Source organism: Yarrowia lipolytica, chromosome 1F (genome assembly GCF_001761485.1).
Source record: "Yarrowia lipolytica chromosome 1F, complete sequence".
In the NCBI taxonomy this organism is placed as follows: domain Eukaryota; kingdom Fungi; phylum Ascomycota; class Dipodascomycetes; order Dipodascales; genus Yarrowia; species Yarrowia lipolytica.
In genome coordinates this window covers 2,169,432-2,197,424 of record NC_090775.1, presented here as the reverse complement: position 1 = coordinate 2,197,424, position 27,993 = coordinate 2,169,432, and the positions used below count along the sequence as shown (strand labels likewise).

Below are 27,993 nucleotides of genomic sequence, written 5' to 3'. Positions count from 1 at the left end.
CCATGGAAACGACGGTGCTTCAAAATAAAATCAGTCGGCTGTTGTCGACAAGTTACACGGATGGCGGAACACGTGACGCGCTGGTTGCTCTCGACGACCGTATTACCGACAACACCGCCTCAATTCGACGATCTTTGCGTGCCAACACTGAAGCTGAGGTGATCAAAGCCAATGGAGAAGCCCTCAAGAAGTTTGCGCCGCTCGTAGCACAGATCCAGGCCAGTGGCAACACCATTGCTGACCTGAACCACAAGTTTACGCTCATGCAGCAGCTGGTGAACACATGTAAGAATGACACTCGACATGTGGTCTCGGAGGGATCGGAACTCATGGCCCAGCAGGAGAACATTTCCAAGAAGCGAGACTTGCTCAAAAGATACACTGATGCATTTGTTCTGACGGAACGCGAGATGGATATTTTGAAGGGCAACGATGAGGTTCCCTTTGAGACGTTCAAACAGGTGTTCATCAAGGCCCAGAAGATCCACAAGGACTCGGAGATCCTGCTAGCCAACGACGACACGCGGGCCGGCCAAATCACAATGTACAAGGCCAACCAGGCTCTTGAAAACGCAAATAACACGTTGATTCGAGACACCGAAACGTCTCTCATTAATTACGCACAGTTGGGAGAGACAGACAACTTCAAGCAAGACCCTCAGCTAAGGGAACGACTGTCTTTGCTCAATGACGTCAACCGAGCAAAGACCCTGGGCCAGTTTACAGAGACTAGACGACGACAACTACTCAAATCTTTCACCTCGGCACTTACAGAGAACTCACAGAAGAACGGAACAAAGGCCCTCGACTTTTACGCCTACGACTGCCAGAGATACATTGGAGATATTCTCGCTTGGGTTTATTCTTGTGTCGTTCTGGAGACTGAAAACACATCTATTCTGATTGGACAGAACGATTCTGAGCTCGTGGATAACTGCACCCAGAGTCTGTGTTCACCCCTGCGACTCAGAGTGGAGAGAGCAGTCGCATCACAAACACGAGGACCGCAAATATTCAAGATTGCTGGTCTCGTGGAGTTCTACAAGTCAATGCTATCCAAGCATCTGCCAAACTCGCAGCTGGTAGATACACTAACCCAACTGACGGCGTTCTGCAACACCCACTTCACCAAAACCTGCGAGTCGCGTGTTCGAAACGTTTCTGTGTCTCTTCCCACAACCCTTTCTAGTGATTTGCAACCGCCGGAGTTCCTCACCCAGACGCTTGTTGATCTCAAGGAGATTCTGGAGGCCAACCAGCAGTATTCTTTGGACGAGCAGGTGGTTCGAAAACACATTGACAATTCCCTCGATCCCTACATGGAGTTTTGTCGTCGAGTTGCCTCAGATGGAGCTGATTTTGATGCTGAAATCTTTCTGCTCAACTGTTTGGACCAGATCATCATCACTCTTAAACTATATTCTGCTTCCGAATACAAGGTGGACTCGTTCCAGTCTTCTGTGGATGAGATTGAGCAGGTGTTAACTGAAAGACTGTTCCACAAGTTTGTCAAGCAGGTTGGACTTGGTGAGGACCTTGAGCCTGCTCACCTGTCAGAGATTTCGTTCCAGCTGGATGACTTCCTGCCGTCGGCGCTCACTGATTTGCATTCCATGCTGTTCCGCATCTCCTCACCTGTTATTGTGGACAACATTGCTCGAAACTCGACCAAGAAGTTTGTAGAGGAGTTCTCCAAGCTGGAGGGCAAGGTCAAGGACAAGTACAAGGTTGAGAGCGACTACCGACAATTCTTTCCTCGAACTACCGAGGATGTCGAGCTGCTGTTGGGTCTGAGGAGTTAGGGCGATTGTTATATTTCATTTGCATAATACAGGTAATGATAGATCTACGTATATGTATATGTATCGTGAGACTTGTGTATCGTAATACTGTACGATAGTCTTAGCATGGTATACAAGTACCCCCCTTTTGTCGCAGCACATTTTCCCCCAAATTGGGAACTACCGTGAGTTGAAATGAAAGAGGCGTCTGTAACAACGCATGGCGACTCCTTTTAATCACTTGAAATGCCTGATATAACAGTTGTTGAGTCTTGGAGATGTATGTTCACATCTTTACTTGCTTGCTCCTAAACAACACTTTACCACCGAATTACCCAGTCGTGAGTGGATAGAAACAGACAGGGATGAGTGCTGGCGGGTCTGAGTAAAATACGTGTGTACATACTGTACCGACGGAATTTGCTAGAATCAAGTACTTATCATTGGTGGAGATGAACAGATATCTCGGCAGCTACCGTTTTCATTATTGCAAGACATCAGTTACTCAGCACCTATCTGAACCAGTGACTACAAACTGCGAAGTTACTGATGACGCAAGACGACCTCAGCTTCGGAGACTCGAACGGAATATCGTCTATCAGATATACACTGACTGACGGAAAAGCTCTCAAAAAGGCCGCTCTAACGCAGTCGCTGGATTCGCTCTGTTTCATGGACTCTGTGTGCCCGACACTCTCCATGCACATCTTGAAGGGCTTATTCAAACCAACCAGCGAGTATAATTGACTGGCGTCAAGAAGGCCCACCAGATATTGGATGCTAACAACAATGGGTGCTTTTACCATATCAATCAAGATTCGGCAGATGCCATGAGCTGGATCTTTAAAGATACTTAGTAGCGCTGGACCATACAAGTACTACAACTTCTGTTTTCTTGCATTGTACTTGTCAGATGATGAGTTTGAATGTCCGTATTGCGATCTAGTCAGACCTACCAGTAACGTGGTGAAGTGTTCTCTCCAATGTATACATAAAATCCGGATTTTTTTCGGCACTTGTGACCTAGTTGGAGCTTCCAAGTCTTCAATTTTGCCGATTTGTCAGTTGCGGCCCATATCTTGGTGAAAATACGGTTTCCGTCCGGATCAGCCATAGTCAACCCAAAGCCCAGTTAGTATTGTATGGGAACCATACGAGAATCCTGGTGCTGCCAATTGTTTTGATCCTTTTGGATCTCCACCAACTCTTTTGCTACTCGTCTCCAACCCTCATTTTATGATGCCGGACTGCAGCCCAAATGTATGACGACTTCGAGAAAGCCTGCGAATCAGAATTTCCCTGTTTTCAGCCACCCTGGAATTTCCAGGGGAGTCGACACCCAGTTACAGCAGCTTTTCTGATGTTCCACTTTCTACTATGTTCTTATAGAATGCTCACAAGATATTTCAGCTTGTCGGATATACAGGAAGGCCTGACTGAAAATAACATATACACTTCATAAAAGAGAATTAAAAAAAAATATAAAAAACAAGAAAAAAAAAACAAGACACACACAACTCATTGACAGGTAGTTGGTATATTGCTTTTCAGAAATACATTTTGACACATTGGCTCTTCACATGGTTTTTTCGCCGTCCTTTCGAACTCATTCGGCACTTCTTTGTTTCGTATCCATGCACCTTTTGAGTTCGGCTGCATGAGGGACGCACATCGTCATGAACTGTAACGTCCCCGGCCAGGAACACATCAAATAATGCCCCTGTTTTCTCCTCGGGGGAAAGGACTGTTTAGTCTGAGTCATTCTGGAAATGATGCAAGATGCATGCCACATATGATCTGCTGAGACGCCGAGCTGACAAGCCCACTCTTCAGCAACAAAGTCCGTTTAGGTCTCCAAGAGAGTCCCTATGTTGTCTGTTTCTGCTGTTGACGAAATTCAGATATCGCTTGAGAGACCCATGAGACACTTAGATTCAAGATTCCACTGCACCGACGTGAGAATGAGCAAGATAGCAACTGTGAGATTCAAGAAACCGTGAGTGACAAGCTTGGCTTGAAAATACAGTAGATCACGTACACAGATATTGCATCACAAGGTGGGTCCATAACACAAACGGCACTTGTTCAGAAACATTCACTTTGAAATATCCGTAAGATCTGTCGTCGTTCCACATAAAATGCCAATAGTCTTCATTTTCCTGGATCTTTTTTTCCTTTTGAGTCGAATTTAGCCAAAGAACTTGCCTGTGCAAGCCAACCAAGTTGCTATCAGCAGACAGAGCTAAGCAATGACGCACCAACGAGTATTGAAAATGGACGCAAAGTAGCATGGTAACTGAGAATCAACGCCACGGCTAGTTTGGCTTTCATGTTTTTGACTGCCCATTGAGATACGGGTGTCCGGTTTGAACATGTTTAGTTGAGGAGAAATGAGGAGAAGAGAAGAGTCAGGACCGTTCCGAGAGGGTTGGGGAGACCTCAGAAAAGTTGGAGAGGTCGTTAAACATGAAAATATCTGTTATTAGTGGGCCGGCGGACACATCCAGCACCAGAGTTATGAATTTGGTGCCAGAAAGACCAAACATGTGTAGGGGGAAGAAGGAGAGTCCACGGCGAGTACAAAAGGGGACTGCACTTCTGCCAAAAGTGTTGTCAGTTGGACGAGGTTTAAAACCATTTTGAATTCTCTCGATTGTTTTCTAGCGGTGATAATTGTTTCTACGACTGTCACGTTCAGAACTGACGGACGAGAATTTGGAACCACAGAACGCACGAGACTGGAAAGACGTTGGTTGGTGCGATAGAGAGGCGTTGGTAGATGGTTGTGTTAACGTCAAAATCGAATACTCGAGTCCGTCATTGTGAAGTCAATGAAGAATGGTAAAAGAAGCACGCTGTAAGTTCAGGTTATAGAATGTGGCTGATGACGCACGGAGAGATGTGACAAGAAAAGCTGGGCTGCGCGAGAGACGGAAAGAGACAGAAGCGGGCCGTAAAGGCATCCAAAACTTAGGGACGATATTATTTGGATTTCTTCACTTCTTCAAGAATTGTAACATATTCTCCTTTGCAACTTTGGCACCTCCTTGAGTTCCAGGAATTGGGGGATTGGCACTGCATGATGATGTCAACGAAGACGACTGTATGAATGTATACTGCACAATACCAATGATCTCAGGATACGACTTTGTGTTTTTGAAGAAGAAGATTTGAAGAATTGTGGTGAAGAGCTCACCCGGGGGGGTAGATTCCATGATTAATGGCAGGTGAGTTTGACAGTGCTGTATGGTGAGTTAAGAGCAGACTAAATGGGTCGTTTATTACCCATATATCGAAAATGCTGGAGGCAACGGGAGATGTAATGATATTATTGTCCCCTTTTCGAGCTCATTAAGTACTCAGCCTCTGTTTCGTGTCCATCCACCTTCCGGGCAGGTCTGCTCTAGGAACGCTGGTCTTTTATCTTCCCATGCCCTGAGAGAGAACCATAACGACTCCAAAAAGGCATGAATAAACATGTGTCTGTCCCTCTTTCTTCCTCAGACGCCGACCAGTTCTATTTGGGTCATGTTGAAAACGGAATGAGCCGTTTGTAGTCTGCTGAGAAATGGAGCTGATAAGCAGTTTTTACAGCGAGGACACAGTCCGTTTGACTCATGCACAATGATTACATTTCCATTATTCACATCCGTACGAGTTACTTAGACAATGGTGCGTTCGTCTCAAAAACATATATTAATCAGGGTATTTAGCCCTACTGCCTGAGCCAAGGACAGAGCCAAGGAGGGACCCCCTGTCTGATCGCCAAAGAGCCCAAGACAGTAAACCCATTCAGGTTAACATTCGCCAGCTAGCATTACTGCTCTAGATCAATCGCTGTTACCATACCACAGGCAATGCGATGGTCCTAGATAAACGTCCTGTTTGATAGATCTATGTGGACACTGAAGATGGAGTTGGAATTTTAGATCTTGTAGTTAGATAAAGAGCCAGTTTCGTTTATTGTGGCTCTGCTTGTATGTAGGTCTGTTTGTCTATAGTTTCTGGCTACTTGTAGTATTTGTCGTGCGTGGTTCACGAGATCTTTTGTATACCAATACGGTGGCCAGGTTGGATCTGCTCCAAGATGCATCTCCACTTCAGCAGTAGCGTCGGATTTGTGGGGGTGTCCCATATTCTTTGTTGGACCCGGAAACGCAGCCCCGACGATGATAACAGCTGACAGGAGCGGGTCTTGGCATGCATGCTTGGTGGCGATTCTTGGATAATAAATGCGCTCTATGAAGAGCGGTATCGGCACCAGCTTGCTATGGCGATCAAAGTGAGATTCGTTAGGCTCGCTCAGCCGCGTCGGTTTAATCCAGATTAGCAGACAGCTTATCTTCGTTAATTAATTAATATTGTATTCAAGATATGTCAGGCTGCTGTCATTGGTGTCCACCACAGGAACGAGATCAATTTAAATGACAGTTGATAATTTCCATTCGTGTCTAATTGGCTTTTTTGTCGCTCATTGAGCAATAACATCGACACTATCTACCCATTTTTTCCTCATCAACCCGCGTGGAATGCTACATCTTGGAAGGCGGGTGCACCCCACCCCACTCTGTTTCTCCTAAAAAGCAGTACAAGCCGGACTTAGTGTCTTCCATATCGCGTTTCTAGCCTTATCTACAAACCTTGGCCTTCTCATTAGCAGGCCAAGACGCGCATTTGTCTGTTTGAGACAACTAGTTGCGTGGAAATGGCGGGTTTTATTGCCTTGGCAGAAGCGCAACGTCGTATTCCATGGGGTATATAGATAGATGGTGATACCAGAGGAAGCTGACTGACATCAATGAACAACAAAACATCACCATCCACATCGCTGGAGAAACAGCTCGACGAACACCATGTGGCTGAAGTCGATGATCTGGTCCCCTACGAACTTGACCCAGAGACCGATAGACGCCTGCTAAGAAAGACCGACCTCTACCTATGTCCAGTCATGATGTTTGTTTACGCGGTTCAGTTCATGGACAAGTCCACCAACTCCACAGCGTCCGTTATGGGGCTTCGAGAAGACTTAGGCATGAAGGGAGACATGTACTCCTGGACAGGAACGGCATTCTACCTCGGCTATCTCGCATTCGAGTTCCCAGCAGTCTACCTTCTTCAACGATTCCCTCTCATCAAGACCCTCAGTACCTTCATCATTGTCTGGGGAATAGTTCTGTGTCTCCATGCCACGCCCAACTATGCTGGATTTATCGCCCTCAGAACTATTCTGGGCATGCTCGAGTCTGCCGTGACTCCAGCCTTCGTCGTTGTTACTGCTCAATGGTACAAAAGAGAAGAGCAGTTTCTCCGAACCGCCATCTGGCTAGGGGCTAACGGGATCGGTATCATTGTGGGCTCCCTCATGGCTTATGGACTTGCTAACAACAACAGTCTACCGATACATGGCTGGAAACTCGTCTTTATTATTACAGGAGTCATCACTATCTTTGCAGGTGTTGTGGTTCTGTTTCACATCCCTGATGACCCTTCAAAGGCCTGGTTTCTGACCCCCAGCGAGCGGAAACTAGTGTTGATCCGAATCAGATCCAATCAGCAGGGCTTTGAGAACAAAAAGTTCAAAAAGGACCAGTTCATCGAGGCTTTCACAGACATACGAACCTGGCTCTACTTCTTCTTCTGCTTGACCTCCAACATCCCCAACGGAGGTATCACAAACTTCAATACCATCTTGTTCTCTGAGACTTTAGGACTAGGACCAGTAAAAGGACTTCTGATGCAAAGTCCACAGGGAGCCACTGAACTAGTGGGCTGCATTCTGTTTGGTTTGCTGGTTCAATACACTCAGAAACGACTTCTCATGTCCATGATTGCCCAGTCCATCTCAGTAATGGCCATGTGTCTCCTAGCATTCATTCCAGATAACCAGGCTGCAGGTCTGGCTGGACTCTACATTCTCATTATCTACCCTGTGGGATTCATTTGTATTCTGTCTTCGGTGGCTTCCAACACTGCTGGTCATACCAAGAAGGTCACCGTCAATGCTATTCTTCTCATTGGATACTGCGTGGGAAACCTCATTGGTCCCCAAACATTCCGAGCTTCGGACGCTCCCTCTTATGTGCCTGCAAAGGTGTCAATGGTGGTTCTCTTCTTCGTCGCCATAGGTCTCAACGGAGTGCTCATGTGGGTCAACTACCGAGAAAACAAGAAGCGAGACGAAGAGGGTTGTTTTGCTACCCCCGAGCAGCTGGAAAAGATCCAATGCCAGGATCTTACTGACAAGCAGAACCGTTTCTTTAGATATGCCAACTAGTCTTTGTAAGTTATAATTGATTGTTTCTTGACTGTTTGTTTCCTAGAAACTACTGCGAACAGCACTGGTACTTCTACAGCCCAACCCCGTTTGTCAATAGATCATCTCTTCATTAGTTTTATATGCGGAAAAATTACTCGTTCAACAGAGGGTAGTTAATGCCCTTGGCCTTCAGGGCACCCTCAACCACCTCCATGGCGGCAATACAGTCCTCCTCCTTGAGTCGGGGAGCAATGACCTGCACTCCGACGGGGAGACCATGCATCTTCTCAGCATTGTACTGAGAGTAGGCGCCTCGAGCGACAGCGTTGAGCTTCTTGAGGTTGAACACGGCGGGCAGCTTGTCCTGCTCTCGGTCAACCTTGGTCACGGGAAGGACACCAGCAGAGTAGTCGAGGAGGTTGAACATGAAGGTATAACCACAGGAAGAAATGGATTCGTAGAGACCGTTGTGAGGGAACGCAGGGGTAGCATTGGGGACAGTGATGAGGAAATCGATTCCAGACTCCTGCCACTGCTCGAAGTACTTGTTCTTGTATCCCTCCCGCTCGTAGACAAGGTCCCATCGTTCGGTAATGGTCTTCTTGTTGAAGTCTCGCACCAGAGCGGCCCACACCTTGTCACCCTTAATGTGCTCAAGGTACCAGGCCCAAATCTTCTTCATCCATCGGGGGAGGTTGCAGGCAAAGAACATTCTGGCGACGCCGACATCGTTCTTCTCAGGCCAGATCTGGTCACGGGTGGAGATGGCTCCAGCGTCGGAAACAAGAAGCTGAGAGGCGATTCGCAGGCAGTCCAGGGAGTTGGGGGGCACCCACTCGACGGTCTCATGACCCTCAGCCTCCAGGGCGTCAACGGTCATCTTGAGAGCTCGAGCACAGGCGGGGGAGGGGTCCACAATACCATCAGTGTACATCACGCCAAACTTGAGCTTCTTGGGCAGGTTGGCCTCGGTCCAGGGCATGGGGTGACACGAGTAGTCGTAGTTCCAGGGCTTCTGGTCAACAATGGCCTTGAGGAAGAACTTGAGATCTGCCAGAGTTCGGGTCATGGGCGAGTACACAGCAGGGATACCTTCCTGTCCAGGCATGGTGGTGTTGTTGCCAGCCTTGGGAAATCGACCAGTGGAACATTTGACGGTGTAGATACCACAGAAATGGGAGGGCAGTCGAACGGATCCGGCGACATCGGTTCCGATACCGAGACGAGAGCCTCCGTAGGCCAGCAGGGCGGATTCTCCACCAGTGGAACCTCCGGCGGAGTGACCGGGCACATGGGGGTTATCAGTTCGGCCCCAGACGTCGTTGTAGGACTCGAACGACAGCAGGGTGTAGGGGACGTTGGTCTTGACGAAGGGGACGGCACCACAGTCCTTAAGTAGTCGGATGATGGGGGCGTCCTTGGTGAAGGGCTTAAAGCACTTGCCAGTGTATCCCATGCAAGAATCGTAACCGGTAACACCGGCAGTATCCTTGAGAGAGATGGGGAAGCCGGCCAGAGATCCCTCTGTGTTTGTGTTGGCGGCCCACTTTTCGGCGTCCTTGATCATGATCTCGGTGACGGGGTTGCAGTGTCGCTGGGCCTTGAAGGCCATCTTTCCGTAAGCCTTGAGCACCTCGGGGGCCTTGAGATCGCCGCTCTGAACCTGGTTCACGACATGTTCGGCGTCCTGCTTGAGAATGTCTCGCTCCTTGGAGGTCAGAGGAGTGTTGTACTCGGGCAGGGCCGCCATACGGTCCTCCCGCTCCTGTTGTTTGGCCTTGATAGTCTTTTTGACGTAAAAGTAACCCATTGTGTGGTTAGCTGGATTTGGTAGAGTCGCTGATTGGGAGAGGGCCAACCACGGGCCTTATATAGAGACGGACGTAGACTAATCAGACTTGAGGAACTAATAGCCGCCAGATAAGAAATAAGCTCGGCCACCCCACGACTCCATTCATAGCCGATGCGCACAACGCATACACTTGCCTCATTGGGTTAACGGAAGCAGAGTTGGTGATCGGTGTCCTGGCTCGAAAAAGGGTCATGCTCGGTCCGTTGCAATGGTGTATTATGTAATCACATAGTTTTCGGCTGATTCGACGTCTCCGGCTATTATTCGGATCTCTAGATGACTTGTTTCGGATTCTCTTGGGCGAAAATACGTGAAGCGAAATATCGCGCCGCATGAGCGCTACCGCAAAGTCTAAATTGAACTTTACGATTCAAGCGTGGAGATAGAATGAGTATCTAGAGCGAGTTATGGTCTCTTTTTTTTTATTTTATTTTTATATATTTCAGACTGGATGAAATTGCAATCCACTCAGCTTGTTGCGGTTGTGGTTTTGACCCTGCTCTCTTCTCTCCATCTTTCCTACATCCTCCGTTATCGACTCTCCCCTCACTCCACATAGCTCCTGCGAGTCCCACACGCACCCCGCTTTAATGTGGAGTAACTACCGGCACTCGGAGTCCATGAGCCCATGGAGAGAGAGCTAACCCACTGCTGTATACATTATTCGGAGTCGAGGAAATCAGAGCCGCAACTGGTCCGACGGAGGCGGTTTGCGTAGACGCAGATTTTTGGATCGCTCTTTGAAGAGATCGACAAATATGTCGAGTTTACGACGAGAGATGAAATTTGACAAAACTAAAAATGGACGAAATTGTACGAGTACGAGTAGCTACCAGTACGGTACGGTACGGCGTTGAGCAGCCTTGAAAGGTAAACATACACCGGAAACCGGCAGATGATCTATACATGAATACAGTAGATATTTTGGTGATGATATTGCTACGAAGAAGACTCACGATACAGACACAGGTCATTTACTCTGTACCATGAGAACCAACTCTGTCTCATTGAGCCATACACTCCTGTCATACAGTCTCATTGACGTGATAGGCTGCCGGTGATAAGCCAGATACCAGAGTTGCTTGCGGATAGACAGTTTTAAATACGCGAGAAAAAACGAATAATATATATCAACAGGCCGATGACTATGACTGTTTGGCATCGGTCACGCCTCAGTTGTGGGTATAGTATGACTACTGTACATATCTGTATGGTTCTTGCACGGTACTCGCTTGTACTCGCTTATACGCTTGTATTCTCGCTATGTATCCCACCATCAGTCTAGAACAGTGCCCACATTATGGTTAACTAGCACGCCAACAAGGCCGGGTAGGGTAATGACAGGGTGGAATTGGGGAGACGTCTCGTTGTTTAATCAGGTTATATTTGATAAGGGCCCATGTATCACAGTGTCCCTGTTCAACACCATCAACTTTCTCGCTCACGCGATTTACTCTGGTAACGGCACAACCGACCCGCTAAGTACTGGTACTCACTCATTCCTGTATCCCGTTCCTGCACTTCTGGCACTTGTAGAGACGCGTTTACAGTAGCCCGCATAATTCCGGTCGGTGGCGATGCCAATCAACCAATGAGAGCGGTGCAAGGGGTGCACTGCGATGAAGAACAGGTCGCGCACTGTGGAGATGGTGCTCCCACGGGGTGGGCATACCGACCTTTATATACCAGTTATACGCACTCAATGTCCCATTTTCCCAAGCCAAACATAGACAAGAAGGTGGTGGCGAGGGTTGCCTTGACAACAGTAGAAAGCTATTGTTTCAATGCAGATCTTTATGATTTAGGAAAGCGCAGTTTTCGGGTGGATTGGAGCGGTTTCTGAGACAAAAAAAGACGACAGTCGAGTTCCCAAGCGTCTCATGAATCGACTGGAGTATTCGCAGATCCAATCGGCCCCGAATCACGTGCTCTAGACACTAGATATCCCCCTCCCATCGGCACCTTTAAACTTCTGAAGACTGCTGTGTGTGGTGGTTACGAAAAAAAGCCAAAGCCAAATTGGCAGTTTGCCTGTGTTGCTATTTGCATTTGCATATTTGTCTTCTCTGAGAAATCATCGATACACATCAAGGTGAGTAAAACGAGCTTGGATGCGCCTGGCCAAAGGTCGCACACACGCCCAATGGCCGGGAATCCAATGGAAGCGCACTTTGGGCCTCCTATTGCTGGCTGTGGCTTCGTTATCCGTCTTCTTCACATGGTGGATCATCACAGTGGCGCAATGATGTTGATGCTGGTGGTGTCCCGATGGTGGCTTTGAGGTGATTCTCGACACGTCAGCAGGAGTGTCATCCCCGTCAACTACACGCAACTTATCACTGAGTTGGATACATGGCCATGTTGGATTTTGGATACTTCAAGTCGGATACGTTTAGACATGTGAACCACGACACATCCAGAAACACCACTAACCCAGATGTCGGCATCCCTAGAAGACCTGATCCCCCTGGTCAACAAACTGCAGGACCTCGTGTTCAACACCATTGGCTCCGACACACTCGACTTGCCCCAGGTCGTGGTGGTCGGCTCCCAGTCGTGTGGTAAGTCGTCGGTGCTGGAAAACATTGTGGGTCGAGACTTTCTGCCCCGAGGTACTGGCATCGTCACCCGACGACCTCTCGTGCTGCAGCTCGTCAACCTGCCCTCTGAAGAGAAGGACCGTCCTGGATCCAGTGGCGAGGTGCACACTCGAACCCCCAAGTCCAACTCGGTCGAATGGGGAGAGTTTTTGCACATTCCCGGACGACAGTTCTACGACTTTGAGGAGATTCGAAAGGAGATTGAGAATGAGACGGTGCGAATTGCCGGAAACAACAAGGGCATCAACCGAATCCCTATCAACCTCAAAATCTTCTCACCCCACGTGCTCAACCTGACGCTGGTTGATCTGCCCGGTCTCACCAAGATCCCTATTGGCGATCAGCCCACCGACATTGAGCGACAGACCCGTCACCTCATCTGCGAGTACATTGCCAAGCCCAACTCCATCATCTTGGCTGTCTCCCCTGCCAACGTGGACATTGTCAACTCCGAGTCACTTAAGCTCGCCCGACAGGTCGATCCCCACGGCAAGCGAACCATTGGTATTCTCACCAAGCTGGATCTAATGGACCAGGGTACTAACGCCATGGATATCCTGTCTGGCCGGGTATACCCTCTCAAGCTGGGCTTCATTGGTGTGATCAATCGATCTCAGCAGGATATCCACGCCAACAAGCCCCTGTCCGACTCGCTGGAGGCCGAGAGGGAGTTCTTCCAGAACCACCCCGTGTACAGAAACATCTCCCATAAGTGCGGTACCCAGTTTCTCGCCAAGTCTCTGAACCAGACTCTCATGAACCACATTCGGGAGAAGCTGCCCGACATCAAGGCCAAGCTCAATACCCTTATGGGCCAGACCGAGCAGGAACTGTCCAGCTACGGCGTGTCATACCTCAACTCTGGCGAGTCCAAGGGCACTCTTATTCTGCAGCTCATGACCAAGTTTGCCTCCAAGTTCGTCACCTCCATCGAGGGTACCGCCGCCGTCTCTACCAAGGAGCTGTGCGGAGGCGCTCGAATCTACTACATTTACAATGATGTGTTTGGTACAGCGCTGTCTTCGATAAGCCCCACCGCCAACCTGTCCATCAACGACATTCGAACCGCCATTCGAAACTCCACCGGTCCCCGACCCTCGCTCTTTGTTCCGGAGCTCGCCTTTGATATGCTTGTGAAGCCTCAGATCAAGCTGCTGGAGCCGCCCTCCCAGCGATGCGTCGAGCTTGTGTACGAGGAGCTCATGAAGATCTGCCACAACTGCGGATCTCCCGAGCTCTCTCGGTTTCCTAAACTTCAGGCCAAGCTCATTGAGTGTGTCTCCGACCTGCTGCGGGAGCGACTTGGCCCTACCGCCTCGTACGTGGAGTCTCTGATCGCTATCCAGCGAGCATACATCAACACCAACCATCCCAACTTCATTGGCGCTGCCGACGCTATGGCTACCGTGGTGGAGGAGAAGAAGCAAAAAGAAAACGCCAGCCGGCAGAAGGATATGCGACGAAAGCACATGGATATGCTCCCTCCCAACGGCAAGGATACCCCTCAGGCCATCGAGAATGGTCCTGACGACGACTCCACGTCTTCTCGACCTGGTTCTACCGAGGGTGGTAAGGACTACCAGCGAGAGGCCCATCATCACCGAACCCCTTCCACCGCCACTAACGCCTCCGGAGAGCCCAAGGACACATTCCTCAACTACTTCTTTGGCAAGGACGCCGATGGCAACCCTGTCATGCCTCCCCCCGGTGCTGCTGGCGTGAAGGGTCAGTTCCCCAATGGTTTCTCGTCCTCCGGAGGCTCCCAGAAGGGTCCCCACGACAAGAAGCACATTTCGGACCCCATGGACACCATGGCTTCTGCATTTGACGACATGGATCTCGAGGAAGGCGAGCAGCTGTCCGACCGAGAGAAGCTCGAGACTGAGTTGATACGACGACTGATTGTGTCGTACTTCAACATTGTGCGAGAGTCCATCCAGGACCAGGTCCCCAAGGCGGTCATGCATCTGCTGGTCAACTTCAGTAAGGAGAGCGTTCAGAACCGACTGGTCAGCGAGTTGTACAAGGAGGCTCTGTTTGATGCCCTTCTGTTTGAGGACGAAAACCTGGCCCAGGAGCGAGAAAAGTGCGAGACTCTGCTCAAGACTTACAAGGAGGCTTCCAAGATTATTGGCGAGGTGATCTAAGACGACCATACCCCGTTAGCATAGAAAATATTTAGTGTATATATACGTTTGAGAGACTATAGCGTAGTGAGTCGGTTTAGGAATCGTTTGATAGAACTCTCAGTTTGGAGTAGAAGGCATCGATGTCCAGATAAGTTCCTTTGAGCCATCTGACGCCAGACTGTGCATCAAACTCGGTTCGAGAATGAAGAACTCGACGGTTTAGGAAAAGCACACAGGAGTTCTCTTCCATCTTTGTTCGCAGCTCATTTTCAGCGCTGGTAAGGTGCTCTTCAAACAGTCTGAGACCTTCTCTGAACAGCTCGCACTTCTCACCTCCCTCAACTAGCTCAACTGCGTCAAAGGGGCCCTGGAAAGGAGGAGCGTAGTTGATGGCTTTGGGGTTGGTCCACTTGCTCTTGTCTGTCTGCTGGTGTTCGACAATCATGGGCACGGTGTTGTGGTAATGCTGGCCGTCGTTGATGTAATGGAATGTCAAAGGAATCTCACACAGAGCTCTGTAGGCGGCAGGGTTCTTTTCCCAGACGTATTTAGCAGATGCAAACGAGTCTGTGAATATGGACTCGCCTCCGACAGCCTGGTTTTTGATGACGTGGAGCAGCTGAATGCCAGGAGGAGACTCGTAGTAGAGCAGGTCCATGTGCAGAGGCAAGTACTGCGAAGTGTAGGCCACGTTTTTGGGGTTGGGGACAGATCGGGTGTCCCATGATCGGCCATAGAAGGTTTCCTTGATGTATCCAATCTTCTTTCCGACCTCTTCCACGAGAATGGGTTCTGCTGTGACAGTACCCACATCCTTGTCTTCAGCATCAACCACCGTTGTCTTCTGGTCAGGTAGACCCGTCACGAACGCCAGACCGTAGTCGTGCAGAGCCTTGACGATTTTATGCATACCCTCGGTGGTCTGGTATTCCTTCCACGTGGTCTGGATTTGGTTTTTGTCCAGCGCCTCAGTAATCTCCTTTCTCTCCCACAGTTCAATAGGCTGGGCCAAATGTCGTCGTTTTCGAGAAGCCTCGGGCGACGCATACTGCTTGAGAAAGTGTGCCGTGTAGTACTCCTGGAAGCCGTCGGACCACTCGATTTTCAGGCCGTCAATGTCCGTATCATGCTGGCATATTTTGGTGTCCTGAGTGGAGTACACGGCAGAGTCGGCTTGGCCCTCCTTCTTGCCCACATGGATTTTCTCGGGATGGATGTCCTTGGCCAGCTCGCCGGAAGAAAAGTACCGCTGCGAAGTCGAGGGATCAATGGCGTTTGTGGAGGAGGCGGCATCTCTGAGGAAAAAGTTGGAGTAGTGAACGGGGGTCGATCCGGGTTCCAGTTCAATTTCAAGACCTGTCTTGGTCACATTTTTGAGCTGAAGAAGCGCTCTCGAGCTCACGGAGAAGCCCCGAGCTCCCCGCACTTGTCGAAGACCCTTGATAGTGTGTAGCATGGCGTGTATGTACAAGTGGAAGTTCGAGTACGGGAAGCCTGCGCTAATGTTCAGAAGGGCTGCAGAATGTGGGGTGAGTCTAAATCTTTTAATGGTTCGATCCGATGGATCCGATGGTAGACATGCATATTGTTGCTGTATAGAGGCACATTAGCCGAGGTCAAATATATAAGTGGGATATCCATCGGTTAATTGATTTTTACTCCCTCAGCTTTCTGGAGTATGTGTACGTGTACTTGTACTTGGTATTGTACTTGTACGTTATGATCACCTCCAATTTTTTGAGTTCCGACTTCACTTTTCGGGTTGACTTTGTATGTTTTTTATCTGCGCTGTCGATCATAGAACCTCCCTGTTTATGGGGGTGCCGATTAGCCCCCACAAGACGAAACAATTGTGAGAGTGACGTGAGGGACGTCAATTGCAATTTACTTGTACTTATATTGTACAAGTACCTGGTGCAATATAAGTCCTGTACTTGTACAACTGACCGTTCCAGTTCCATTCAAAAGTTCCTGTATGGTATGTACAGTATGTACTTATATACTTATATACTTGAAGTGCAGTACATACTGTAGTTGCGTTATACTACAAGTTGTGTCACTTGACTTGGCAATATCGTGAAGAACGAGTCAAACGACCAACGGATCAAACTTGGGCAACACCAAGTGGAGTTGATGGAGGGTACAAATGGGTCGGGAGCGTTCATATTTGTGATTGGTGCGTTTCACAAGGTTTTTTTTTTTTTTTTTTTTTTTTTTTTTTTGAGCTACACGGTTTCTTTTTCTTGCAAGATTATCTTGATCGGTTAAAGACATTTTTCAATGTCCTTCTAAACATAATCTCAAGTAACTCGTACTCCTCCATGTCTCCAACACCACCAAACTTGTTCACATCACCCACACGCCACAATGGACCAAGACGACACAAAAGCTATCATCAACAAAACAATCTCGCGACTGAAGAAGCAGTTTCACGAAGACATCTCCTCTGCCTCCATTTTCGAAACCCATGCTTCCAAAGGGATACCTCTGACCACACTCTGTGGTAACTCGGTCAACCGGTTCTCAATCTACCTGAGACTGTTGCAAATCATCAAGAGTTGTTTGGACAAGGACAAAATCACCACAAAAAGAGATATCTACTACGACGCCGTGAATCTGTTCAAAACCCAGGGAGTCGTGGATAGCTGCATTGCTAGAATAACTAATGATTTTTTGCAAGTACCTCGTGACTCTCTCAATGTGGTGGCAGCTCAAAAGGGACTCATTTATTCGGCATGCGATTCAGCGTTGACAATTTCGTACAAGGACGACTACAGAGCTCCAGTGACAATACCTACACATACCACCACATTGATACCCTACACCACAAACATCAGCGATATCCAACTGGCTCCTCAAGTAAATTGTATTTTGATCGTTGAGAAAGAGGCGGTTTTCACAACCCTGTGTGCCTACATACCCAAAGATACCCTCTTGATAACTGGCAAAGGATACCCCGATCACATGACCCAGGACTTTGTGCGTCTTTTTGACGAGATGCTGCCTCTATTCATATGTGTCGACGCTGACCCTCATGGAATCCACATTGCCGCAACTTACCGATACCGCTCGTTTGTCAGGGCTCCTTCATTGCAGGGGCTGGGGTCCTCGATATCATATATTGGTGTTTCTCTTGTTGATTTTAAGCGTGGCCACCTCCCATTAGAAGACAAGAACCGCAAGCACGCCGGGCGGCTTCTCTCCGCTATAACTGGTCGTCAGGCGGAAGCTCTAGAGTTGGGAGACTACATTGAGATGAACAAGTGGAAACTGGAGCTTCAACGGATGCTGTTTCTTGGCAAGGTTGCTGAGATGAACGTTGCTGGAGACGGCAGTGAAGGTAGGAATTTGGCCCGTTATATTTTTGACAGGATCCATTAGTGGAGATTTTGACGTTAGAACTATAGCTGCTCTGAATGTAATATTTATTCTGTTAGTTAGTCTTCTTCTTCTTTCTAACCAGGTTCATGTCGAGAGTGTTGACGACGGGGGCTCGCTTGAGCTCCGACGCTACTGGAGCAGCTCGTTCCAGCTGTCCCTTGAAGCCCACACGGCTCTGCGCTGGTCCATCCTCAGTTAGTTCTCTGTTGGCGTCAATGACGAGTTCGGTAGTTGTGTAATCCGACTCGGTGATGATTTCTCGCACGTTTTTGAACTCCTTGTACGACAGAGAAGATGCAGGTTCGGTTTCAGGCTGTGTTTCGCCCTTCACAACGCCGTCAACGCCCATTAGACCGACCATTATTCCGGCATTGAACTCCTGGCGGCCCTGGATCTCTTCCCAGAACATTTCAATGCTGCAGGTTGTAGTTCGTCCTTCAGACGCGAGAAAGTCGAGGAATCGAGATTTGGGGTCATCAGGGAACCGGGGGAGTTGGTAGATGGCGAGTTTGGCGTCAGATTCAGGCACTTCTCCGACCTCGGGCTTCTGGTACTTGAAGATGTCGCCCATGGTCCATCTAGGAAGGCCCTCGAGGAAGCTCTGAATTGTTCGGTTTTCTGCGCCGGGGATTCGCAGAGTGGCAGTGGGGTTCTCAAAGTCATCGAGGAGACCGTCCAGACAGGCTATCCACCACTTTGTGAGCTGAGGGCCGCTGAGGAAATGCTTTTTGGGGTAGTCAGCCGAGAAAGGGAAAAGGTATTGCTTTTCGGGTCGGGCAAAAAGACAGATACGGACCCGCTGGCCGGGATGATGCTTGAGAAGCACATCGATGATGGCTCTGGAAACGTCTTTCATCGACACTCGGACAGACTCGCCGTCAACCAGGGGAGACTGGCCAGTGGAGTCTGCCTTTGAAACAAACAGAGTGACTCCTGTGGGATCGTAAAAGGTGTAGATTTCGAGCGCGAAGAGAATGGTATTTTCGTACGACAAGACAAACATGTGGGTGATCACAGTATGTTTCTTTCGTCGTTCCAAGATCTCTGGGGGGACAGTTTTGATGGTTTTGGATTCGGCGGCGTCTGTATACTTAGAAGCGGTCTTGTCCCCATCCAAAGAGCCAGCTCCTTTGAAATCCGATTCGGATACCTTCTTCACTCCATCCTCCTCCACTCCATCCTCCTCCACTCCAGCCTCCTTCACTCCAGTCACAGGCTTCTGTTCGTTGTCCTTGGCCTCAGTTGTCCCAGAGTCAGAAACAGATTCTCTCTTTGCTTCAGGTAGCTTCTCGAGTTCATCGGATTCAGTGGACCCAGTAGGCTTATCAGCTGACTCATCGGCTGCCTTCGCCTCCTCCGCATCATCTCCCTCGTCAAAGCCATCGAGAACATCGTCCTGGAAAATGAGAGACCGCTTGCACTGACGCTTCTTAGTATGGTAGTGGTGGAAGACAAAGTCACCGGGCAGCTTGGGAAGAACCTTTGCGAGCGCCCGCACAAACTGTTCGTCAACTAGACTTTTGGTTCCATCATTCATGGTGTACTTGGTTGGCTGATCTGCCTTGGTGTTGTGTGGAGAACGCGAATTGAGTTTGTTAATTGAAATTTCGCGTGCATACAATCAGTCAACATAAATCCATGGATAAACCAACGCTTGGTCTGAAGCCATGAAGTCAGGTGACAAAATTTGGTCTCGCAGATTACCCTGTGCTAATGCCTGTACTCTTGTACTCTTGCTGACTAACATACTCCGTCTGTGATGATTGTTGCAAAGCTGGATTAACTAAGTCTGTTACTCTAACTAATTAAAGTCAAGTACGCTCTAACTAAAGTCTATTACGCTATAATTAAAGTCAAGTACACTCGGATGGTCAAATGGTCAAGATCGGTATCAATAACGTACCAAAAACAGGTTAAATGAGATTTAACAACAAAAATAAATAATAAAGAACCAATAAAAGACACCATAAAACAGCCTTCTCATGTTGTATCGCCCCCAGAATGACACCAGACATCTCCAACAGCTCTCTCTATGTTGTTCCTTTCTTGTCGTCACATCTACTTAAAGTCCCAACTAGAAATACAAGTACTCTAACCTGAATAGTCACGGCTCACAGTATTGAATTGGGAGGAAAAACAAAGGAGTCCAACAATAGGAACATCTTTACTTGTACTTGAAGGAAGCGCTTCACAAATATACAGGCGATACAACCTACTTGAACTTCATTCGATCGGGATTTCAACATTCCTCCTATAGACCAAAGACACGGAGTATATGGCGAGTCATCGTGTCCAGCCCTAACCTCAATGAGTCACACTCTTTTCACTGTGATGTGCACGCTGTATATAAATGTTTCCCAACCCACTTACCCTACCGTCTGTTATCTCGAAATTTAGACTTGGTGAAAAGTTTCATCGATTCTCTCCTTCCACCACCACACCATGTCTGATATTAAGGAAACTACCGAGGCTCTGGCCAAGACCTATCTCGACGAGGAGACCGGCGAGCAGGTCTCCAAGTCCGAACTCAAGAAGCGACAGAAGCTTCGAGATCTGGCCCGAAAGAAGGCCGAGAAGGCTGCCGCCCAGCCCAAGACCGAGAAGAAGGAGAAGGGCCCCAACGAGGAGGAGCTGACCCCCAACCAGTACTTTGAGATCCGATCTCGACAGATTGATGCTCTGCGACAGTCCAAGACTCCCAACCCTTACCCCCACAAGTTCAACGTCACTACCAAGGTGGACGAGTTTGTGGAGAAGTACAAGGGTCTTGCTCGAGGAGAGATCAAGAAGGACGAGGAGGTTTCTGTTGCTGGCCGAGTGCACACCCTGCGAGCTGCTGGCTCTAAGCTGCGATTCTACGTTCTCCACCAGGAGGGCAAGACCGTGCAGATCATGGCCCAGGGCCAGGACAATGAGGGTGACTGGGGTATCCATGATCTGATCCGACGAGGAGATGTCATTGGTATCCGAGGTTACCCCGGCCGAACCGAGCCCAAGAAGGGTGGTGAGGGTGAGCTTTCCGTCTTTTGCAAGGAGCTCGTGCTGCTGACCCCCTCTCTGCATATGCTGCCTACCCACCAGTCTGGCTTTAAGGACGTTGAGACCCGATTCCGACAGCGATACCTTGATCTGATCATGAACGACTCCACCCGAGAGCGATTCATTGTGCGATCCAAGATCATCCAGTACATCCGAAAGTTCCTGGACAACAAGGACTTCATTGAGGTCGAGACCCCCATGATGAACATCATTGCCGGAGGAGCCACCGCCAAGCCTTTCGTCACCCACCACAACGACCTCAACCTCGACATGTACATGCGAATCGCCCCCGAGCTGTACCTGAAGCAGCTTGTGGTTGGAGGTATGGAGCGAGTCTACGAGATTGGCCGACAGTTCCGAAACGAGGGCATTGATCAGACCCATAACCCCGAGTTCACAACCTGTGAGTTCTACGAGGCCTACGCCGACGTCTACGACCTCATGGAGACCACCGAGCTGCTCTTCTCCGAGATGGTCAAGGAGATCACCGGAGGATACAAAATTGAGTACCAGCCCCAGGGCCCCGAGGGCGAGACTCTCACCATTGACTTCTCTCGACCCTGGAAGCGACTCGACATTATCGGCACTCTTGAGGAGAAGCTGGGTGTCAAGTTCCCTCCTGGAGATCAGCTGCACACCGCTGAGACCAACCAGTTCCTGCAGGAGCAGCTCAAGAAGGTCGGTCTTGTCTGCACTCCTCCTCTTACCAATGCCCGAATGCTGGACAAGCTGATTGGCGACTACCTGGAGGACACCTGTATCAACCCCACCTTCCTGTACGGCCATCCTGAGATGATGTCTCCTCTGGCCAAGTACTCTCGAGACCGACCCGGTATCTGTGAGCGATTCGAGGTCTTTGTGGCCACCAAGGAGATCTGTAACGCCTACACCGAGTTGAACGATCCCTTTGACCAGCGACAGCGATTCGAGGAGCAGGCTCGACAGAAGGACGCCGGTGACGATGAGGCTCAGCTTGTTGACGAGACCTTCTGCACCGCCCTTGAGTACGGTCTGCCCCCTACTGCCGGATGGGGTTGTGGTGTTGATCGACTCACCATGTTCCTGACCAACTCCAACACTATCAAGGAGGTTCTTCTGTTCCCCGCCATGAAGCCTGAACAGACCTCCGATAAGAAGGAGCAGCAGGAGTAGATAGCGAACGGAGTAGAGACGGAAGCTGATGGCCAGAGGCCAGAGGCGGACAACAATATATGATTTGAAAGGATAAAGAGTATTATTAGACTCGGCGCTATGTACCTGTGAAAGAACACTGGGTTAGTCAGGGCAGTGTGTAGAACGTGAGAGGACCGATCCAATCGAGGAATCCCCTCCCTCAAAAAAGCAAGGCGTGCAAAAAAATGATATTCCGTTGAGATTCGAAACTCACGCCTCCGAAAGAGACCAGGGAAATTCGGTTAAGATATTAGCCTTAACCTGGCGCCTTTAGACCGCGCCGGCCAGGATACCGAAAGTTGAATAGCAAAAAAAAGTTGATTATGTTAGGAAACACATGCTTAGTCATAAGTCGTTTATTGAACGCCAACAACCCGGCTTACTAGGTATATAGCTGTAATGAATCATTAGAATAAAAGAAAAAAAAGGAAAAAAAAAAGATGAATTGTTAGAATTTTTTAAAACAAGAGAAAAAAGAATGAATTTTTTAATGAATTATAGAATAAAGGGAAAAAATTCGGTGAAGAGATGAGTCAGAAATATTACCTGAACAAGCGAATACGAATGCCATACGCTCGCTGGTCCGAACAACCCAATCTGAATCCGATTTGTGGGCATAACGGGTCTTTAGCCCTCAAGTAGCTGAGAAAAAAAACAAACAAACAAAAAAACAAAAAAACCATTCTCTAGAATAGAAAAGACTACCAAGTGACCATGACAAGAGCGAGTTTGGCAGCCTCAAACTCACCAGAACTCACCGAAACGCACCCCGAAACAATTATCATGTATATGATTTATTAGAGCGCGTCAATAACAGGATTACTACAAGTAGGTACAGTACGTACATAGCTGTAATGGGTCATTAAAATATAAAAATTGTTATACCACACTGTTGCGGAGTATTAGAGAGAGGACAGACTGTAATTTTTCACGTTGTATGGATTCTGGAGTTACAACTAATGATTCATCTTCTCTCTCTTAACTTTCCAATCCATAATACCATGTCCATTTATGGTGCTGAAGATGTCAGTATGCGACTGTATATACGACAACCCTCATGCGAAGAATGGATCTGCTGAGTTCGAAAATTGCTTCTCCAAGGAGCATAGCATCCAAGTAAAGGCTTTAATTATTGATTCCTAGTATATTTACAAGTGTTGTAGCTCATATTGGCAAGTGGTATAGCTCAAGGCGAAAATTCGTGCTCAAGCTCAACGAGTAAGTGTAAAAGCAGGGTGACAGTCACAGTTTCAAGTGATGAGGTCATTGTTTTGTTTCCCTGGTCTACGGTTGGAAAATGTTGAGCAACTTAAGTCATCTTGTAAGTTTTTCTGAGCCAAGTTGACTGAATGTATGTTTGCAAGTATGATATGTTGTACTTGTACTTGTACTAGTAGTGTTTTATTATTGTAAATTCTCAAACGATTATATTATATACATGCAATTAGTAATCCTTCTTGTGAGCTCCTGGCATCATGATTGCTCGGGGAATGATCCAGGTGAAGGTAGACTGAGGAGTGGCCACACCTCCAAAGCCATTGTAACAACCCAAGAGACCGGTTGAAATGCAGAAACCGCCTCCTGCCTGGACGAGCTTGGGGTTGTTGAGAAAGTGGCCCGATGCGAGAAAGATGATCGCCAGGTCAAGGGAACAGAAGAGCAGAAAGAAGGCTACTGTAGCTTTTACCGTACACAGAGTCATGAGAATGGCAAAGATGAACCAGCCCATGAGGAAGAGACCCACGGCCTGCGAAAACTCGTCGGCTGTCTCGTAGTACTTTTCGATTCCAATCGGCAGATGCAGCAGAGACCAGGACCACCAGAAACACGAGAAACAAAGGAAGACGGTGGCGGCAAAGGTATTCTCTGCAACAATTTCCCAGATTCCAGCAACAAACTCAACTAGACCCCCTCCGAAAATAGCACATCCAACCATGACATTGGGGGCATGGACTCCTCGAGCGTTAACAAGACACATACCCAGAATGAAACATGTAATAGAGAAGGAGAAAAGCCCAATGGGAGCGGCGTTTGCAAACCGCCGAGAAGGAATAGGAGCAGAACCAGGGTTAAGAGTTCCTCCAAATGCGCTCATAAAATCGTCCTTGTGATACTTGACCCCGGCAATGTGAATGTACTCGCCATTGGTGCCTGAGGTCTCGACCTTGGCCAACTTGATGTCAGAGCACTCATCACCAGTGAGACCCTGGATGTTGGAGGCGTTGGAAGAAGCAACAGCTTCTTCGTCAATAGCCTGGGTCTTTGATCGATGCGACACCTGGTGATTCAGGCTGTATCCGTGTTCGAGATCAACAGTGTGAGACATGTGATTGTGTGTGTGTATGTGTGTGTTTGATGGTGCGTATATCACCTGTCTTATATATTCTATTCAGTCACCAACATCCAGGCGATACCGCTACACGTGCATCCTCCTGAGACTGCAGGACAATGAGCAGTAGGCGCTTTTGTACAGCAAGTGAATATGGCAACTGTTCGACTTTTCGATTTTCGAGTCCAAAATAGATTCATGCTTTCCCCAGGTTCTGTATCCAGCTGTATGGAAGGCTGGGTGATGGAGTGGTCATACACGTGCAATACAACCACAAGTTCATCCATTACTCCTGGTTAGCCATAATGACTCAGCCACTTGATATGACTAAAGTCGACTTAACGAGCAGGGTATTTTTGAAGCCGCAAACTTGCCGACCGTATTACACAACGAAATTTACCCCTCGTCATCACGCCGTTTTTTGCCCTGAACCATTGTTCGGTGTTAGCGGCTTTAGAGTGATACCACAGGGTGAAAAGTGGAGCTAGAAAAACCCTGAAGACATTAATCTGACCAGAAAAATATGGTGAATATGACTATCAACTCTTCGTTACTCTACTTTTCATAGATATCTGAATAGACCACTCTTAAGATGGATGTACTGAAGAACCCAAGCAAACTCAAAAGCCCTCGAGGTAGGAACAAATTGCAAGGCTGCAAATTGCCCTTGTGGCACAAAAGCCGAGACCTGCGAGGCTGTGCGTATGTACCCCGCATTGATACGCTTCCAAAGTAACAGCCTTGCAGAAACGCCAGCCTGTTACGGTATCACAGACGCTCGAATATCGGGGGATGTTCGGGGTACATGCAGATTCAAAAACCTACTTTGGGAATCCACGTTGCAGCGAAGTTTTGAAGCAAGCCTGTGGGGGCTATATATAGGGTAAAGAGATAAAAATTAGTGCAAAAGAGGCACACACATTCTAGAACTAATAAAATGTGTTTTTTGGCACACAAATAATCTTTTTAGCATTCTCGACACTACTGCTCGTTGATGGCAGAGTTAGTTAGGGTTTGGCGAGAGTTTAGAGCAGAAACCCTGTTTGAGAACAGCGCAAAAAAAAGGAAACCAACAGACAGCATCTAATGGTGAATGGAGTGTGAATGACCTCCTAAATTTTGATGATGCGTGGTGCAAACACCAACATGAACGTTCCTAGCAAGTTTGACTACAAAAAACGACCGAAAGCACGTGCAAATCGACTTAATGGCCACCTTCAGACTGGCCCAAATCTCTAGTGTACTGTACCAAAATGCATCGCACCATTCTCTTGTGCCCACAGGCTTGGCATAACCACCCAGGGGGGCTGTAATGAAGAGATGGAAAGTCGACGCGACTGAAGGAGGTTTAAACGAGAAATCGGATGAATGGATGTTGCAAGTATTATGTGAGGTTGCTGTTGGAGACGGCGAGAATGAGCAGCCCAGAGATGAAGGAAGATCAAGACCAACCATCTACAAAGTACCCTGCTTGGGAAGAGAGTAAGAATCCTACGAGGAACTGTTGTTTGTAGAATTATTTACTATAGACAGATGCGCGAATAGTATCCGGGATACAACCAACGGGTCACTTCTACAGAATCGCCTCAGTTATCATGCACTCGTTTTTGCTGTGTTAGTAGTCGAGCACAGTTCACACAATAGAATATCCACAAGAAGCATGATCTGGAAAATTTGCAGTACAAGTGTCCATTTACGTTTTAGTGACTGAATGCTTGAAGTGATTGGTTTGAAGTGCCAGACACCTCCTTTCTATACCACTCGTCAGCTGCTCTTCCAGCCTCATTACCGGAGCACTCTGCTGGCTCACCCTCTGCAGTATGTCCTGTAACACGGTGTAGAAGTTCCAAGTCTGTCTGATTACTCGAATAGGCACGGGTCACATACACCAGCCCTTTCCCCACCTCTTCGTACACATGATATGCTAAATGTATTCTTGTAGGTACGCTTGTCCCCGTTCTTTAGGCAATGCTAATAGAAATCTCCTTCTGCTTTTCAACCGCTGCAGACCATTCCTTCTCTGCGTTCTCGTCCTTTACCAATCCCACGAGCACCTGACCAAACTCTCCCCCCACTCTACCCATTGACTGAGAGCAGTATGCCAACTGCAGCCAAATGTTGGCGGTTTGTGTCTCGTTGAGGTTGGGTAAGTGCTCATCGAGCTGCTGACTCAGCTGGAGAACAATGCATCGGAGGAATTCGCCAGCAGACTCGTTACCAGAGTCCGTGAATGTCAGACGGAAGTTTGTGATGGTTGCAAAGGCGTGTTCTCTCACAATCTCGATGTATCGCTTGAGGTACTTGTCACTGGCGTCCTTATGGGGAATATCAGCCAATTGGCTTTTGATGTAGGCAATGCGCGAGGCAAAAAACACCTGATGCAGTGCTCTGGTTGACTCTGTTGCAGATGCCAGGTCACTGAAAGGAGGTAGGCGCTTCAGATATGAAATGGTTTTGATGATTTGTGGCAGTTTGACGGTTTTGGTTAGTTGGGCGAGCAGTTCGTTGACAAGTAGAGACTGCACAGAGAGCACCTCCTGCAGCAACTTCTGAATGATTTTGATGTTGGGGTATCGAGAAGACAGCAGCTTGGCATGTCCGACGATATCTAGGGCTTCTGAATAGAGTCCATTAGTCACGCAGGCACGTGTGAGAGTAGGCAGTTCGAGAATCTCGCTCACCTTGTCAATGTTTCGTAGCAGAAGAGCTGGCGTATCTCTCTGGTTTCCCTGAGCAGGGATTTCCGCGTCGATTTTCAGCTCAGCTGCTTTGCTCGAGCTAGCACTAAATGACTTGTATTCCTGCTCAAATCCACTGAGGTTCTTAGCTGCACTCAAGAACTGTCGATGTCCTCCTTCAGCCAAAGTAGCCAGGGTTTTGACATTGTTGTTGTATGATGTTTCCAGATATTGGGCTTCCTTGTCGAACTCGTCTCCTGCGTCTCCTGCTGACAAGTGGCGCAGAGTCTCGAGGTATGTCACGGCAGACGGGTCGTTTTTGATAACAGCTGCTTCAGACGGCAGCAGATCTTGTGTCAGGGTATCGAATAGCAGATCCATTGTCGATAGTGATGTGGGCAGAGTGTCGATGATGCAGAGGAGCCGAAGCAATTGTGTAAATCCACGATTTTGTGTAGTATGCCAAGACTTGGCGTCTCTGAATATGCTGTACTTGTAGGTGTTTCTGTAGCTCTTCTGACAATGTTCACCAAACTATGGTGGTGAGTACGTGTCGGTCGGAGTTTATTTTCTGGGGTTTCCAGGGTCCACAACACGTTCATGAATGGGGAGATGTGCCTATTTTATAGGTAAAAAATCCATATAGATCCTTTATACCCGCTCAGACAGTTTGATTTATCCAAAAATCATTCTTATTGCCCAAAATTGGCCTCTTCCTACAAATCTCCCCCCTGGTTACCCGGCCGAGATCTTATTGCATACAATCGCACATGTA

At 48.2% G+C, this 27,993-nt stretch overlaps 10 protein-coding genes and 2 non-coding genes across 12 annotated transcripts; 6 read left to right on the top strand and 6 right to left on the bottom strand.

Annotated features, from left to right (window-relative positions):
• Positions 1–2: 2 nt before the first annotated feature.
• YALI1_F21974g (uncharacterized protein) lies at positions 3–1,802 on the top strand (the record flags this gene model as incomplete). The annotated part of the gene is made up of 1 exon (XM_505497.2): positions 3–1,802. The coding sequence occupies one exon, from the start codon at positions 3–5 to the stop codon at positions 1,800–1,802; it is 1,800 nt and encodes a 599-aa protein (XP_505497.2).
• Positions 1,803–2,844: 1,042 nt separating this feature from the next.
• Positions 2,845–2,957, top strand: YALI1_F21945r. Its single transcript, XR_002432165.3, has one exon. It is a non-coding gene; the product is annotated as a 5S ribosomal RNA (ribosomal RNA).
• A 3,622-nt stretch (positions 2,958–6,579) lies between these two features.
• YALI1_F21908g (uncharacterized protein) lies at positions 6,580–8,055 on the top strand (the record flags this gene model as incomplete). Its single annotated transcript, XM_505496.2, has 1 exon — positions 6,580–8,055. The coding sequence occupies one exon, from the start codon at positions 6,580–6,582 to the stop codon at positions 8,053–8,055; it is 1,476 nt and encodes a 491-aa protein (XP_505496.2).
• Positions 8,056–8,188: 133 nt separating this feature from the next.
• On the bottom strand, positions 8,189–9,847 carry YALI1_F21875g (uncharacterized protein; the record flags this gene model as incomplete). Its single annotated transcript, XM_505495.2, has 1 exon — positions 8,189–9,847. One exon carries the CDS (start codon positions 9,845–9,847, stop codon positions 8,189–8,191), a length of 1,659 nt encoding a protein of 552 aa, XP_505495.1.
• Positions 9,848–12,326: 2,479 nt separating this feature from the next.
• Positions 12,327–14,636, top strand: YALI1_F21850g (uncharacterized protein; the record flags this gene model as incomplete). Its single annotated transcript, XM_505494.2, has 1 exon — positions 12,327–14,636. One exon carries the CDS (start codon positions 12,327–12,329, stop codon positions 14,634–14,636), a length of 2,310 nt encoding a protein of 769 aa, XP_505494.2.
• Positions 14,637–14,712: 76 nt separating this feature from the next.
• YALI1_F21813g (uncharacterized protein) lies at positions 14,713–16,074 on the bottom strand (the record flags this gene model as incomplete). The annotated part of the gene is made up of 1 exon (XM_505493.3): positions 14,713–16,074. The coding sequence occupies one exon, from the start codon at positions 16,072–16,074 to the stop codon at positions 14,713–14,715; it is 1,362 nt and encodes a 453-aa protein (XP_505493.2).
• A 911-nt stretch (positions 16,075–16,985) lies between these two features.
• Positions 16,986–17,999, top strand: YALI1_F21804g (uncharacterized protein; the record flags this gene model as incomplete). The annotated part of the gene is made up of 1 exon (XM_505492.2): positions 16,986–17,999. The coding sequence occupies one exon, from the start codon at positions 16,986–16,988 to the stop codon at positions 17,997–17,999; it is 1,014 nt and encodes a 337-aa protein (XP_505492.1).
• Positions 18,000–18,051: 52 nt separating this feature from the next.
• Positions 18,052–19,536, bottom strand: YALI1_F21778g (uncharacterized protein; the record flags this gene model as incomplete). The annotated part of the gene is made up of 1 exon (XM_505491.2): positions 18,052–19,536. One exon carries the CDS (start codon positions 19,534–19,536, stop codon positions 18,052–18,054), a length of 1,485 nt encoding a protein of 494 aa, XP_505491.2.
• A 905-nt stretch (positions 19,537–20,441) lies between these two features.
• Positions 20,442–22,190, top strand: YALI1_F21769g (uncharacterized protein; the record flags this gene model as incomplete). Its single annotated transcript, XM_505490.2, has 1 exon — positions 20,442–22,190. One exon carries the CDS (start codon positions 20,442–20,444, stop codon positions 22,188–22,190), a length of 1,749 nt encoding a protein of 582 aa, XP_505490.1.
• A 207-nt stretch (positions 22,191–22,397) lies between these two features.
• Positions 22,398–22,505, bottom strand: YALI1_F21749r. The gene has a single exon. It is a non-coding gene; the product is annotated as a tRNA-Leu (tRNA).
• A 1,150-nt stretch (positions 22,506–23,655) lies between these two features.
• On the bottom strand, positions 23,656–24,537 carry YALI1_F21728g (uncharacterized protein; the record flags this gene model as incomplete). Its single annotated transcript, XM_505489.2, has 1 exon — positions 23,656–24,537. One exon carries the CDS (start codon positions 24,535–24,537, stop codon positions 23,656–23,658), a length of 882 nt encoding a protein of 293 aa, XP_505489.1.
• Positions 24,538–26,501: 1,964 nt separating this feature from the next.
• YALI1_F21698g (uncharacterized protein) lies at positions 26,502–27,599 on the bottom strand (the record flags this gene model as incomplete). Its single annotated transcript, XM_505488.3, has 1 exon — positions 26,502–27,599. One exon carries the CDS (start codon positions 27,597–27,599, stop codon positions 26,502–26,504), a length of 1,098 nt encoding a protein of 365 aa, XP_505488.1.
• Between the last annotated feature and the right edge of the window lie 394 nt (positions 27,600–27,993).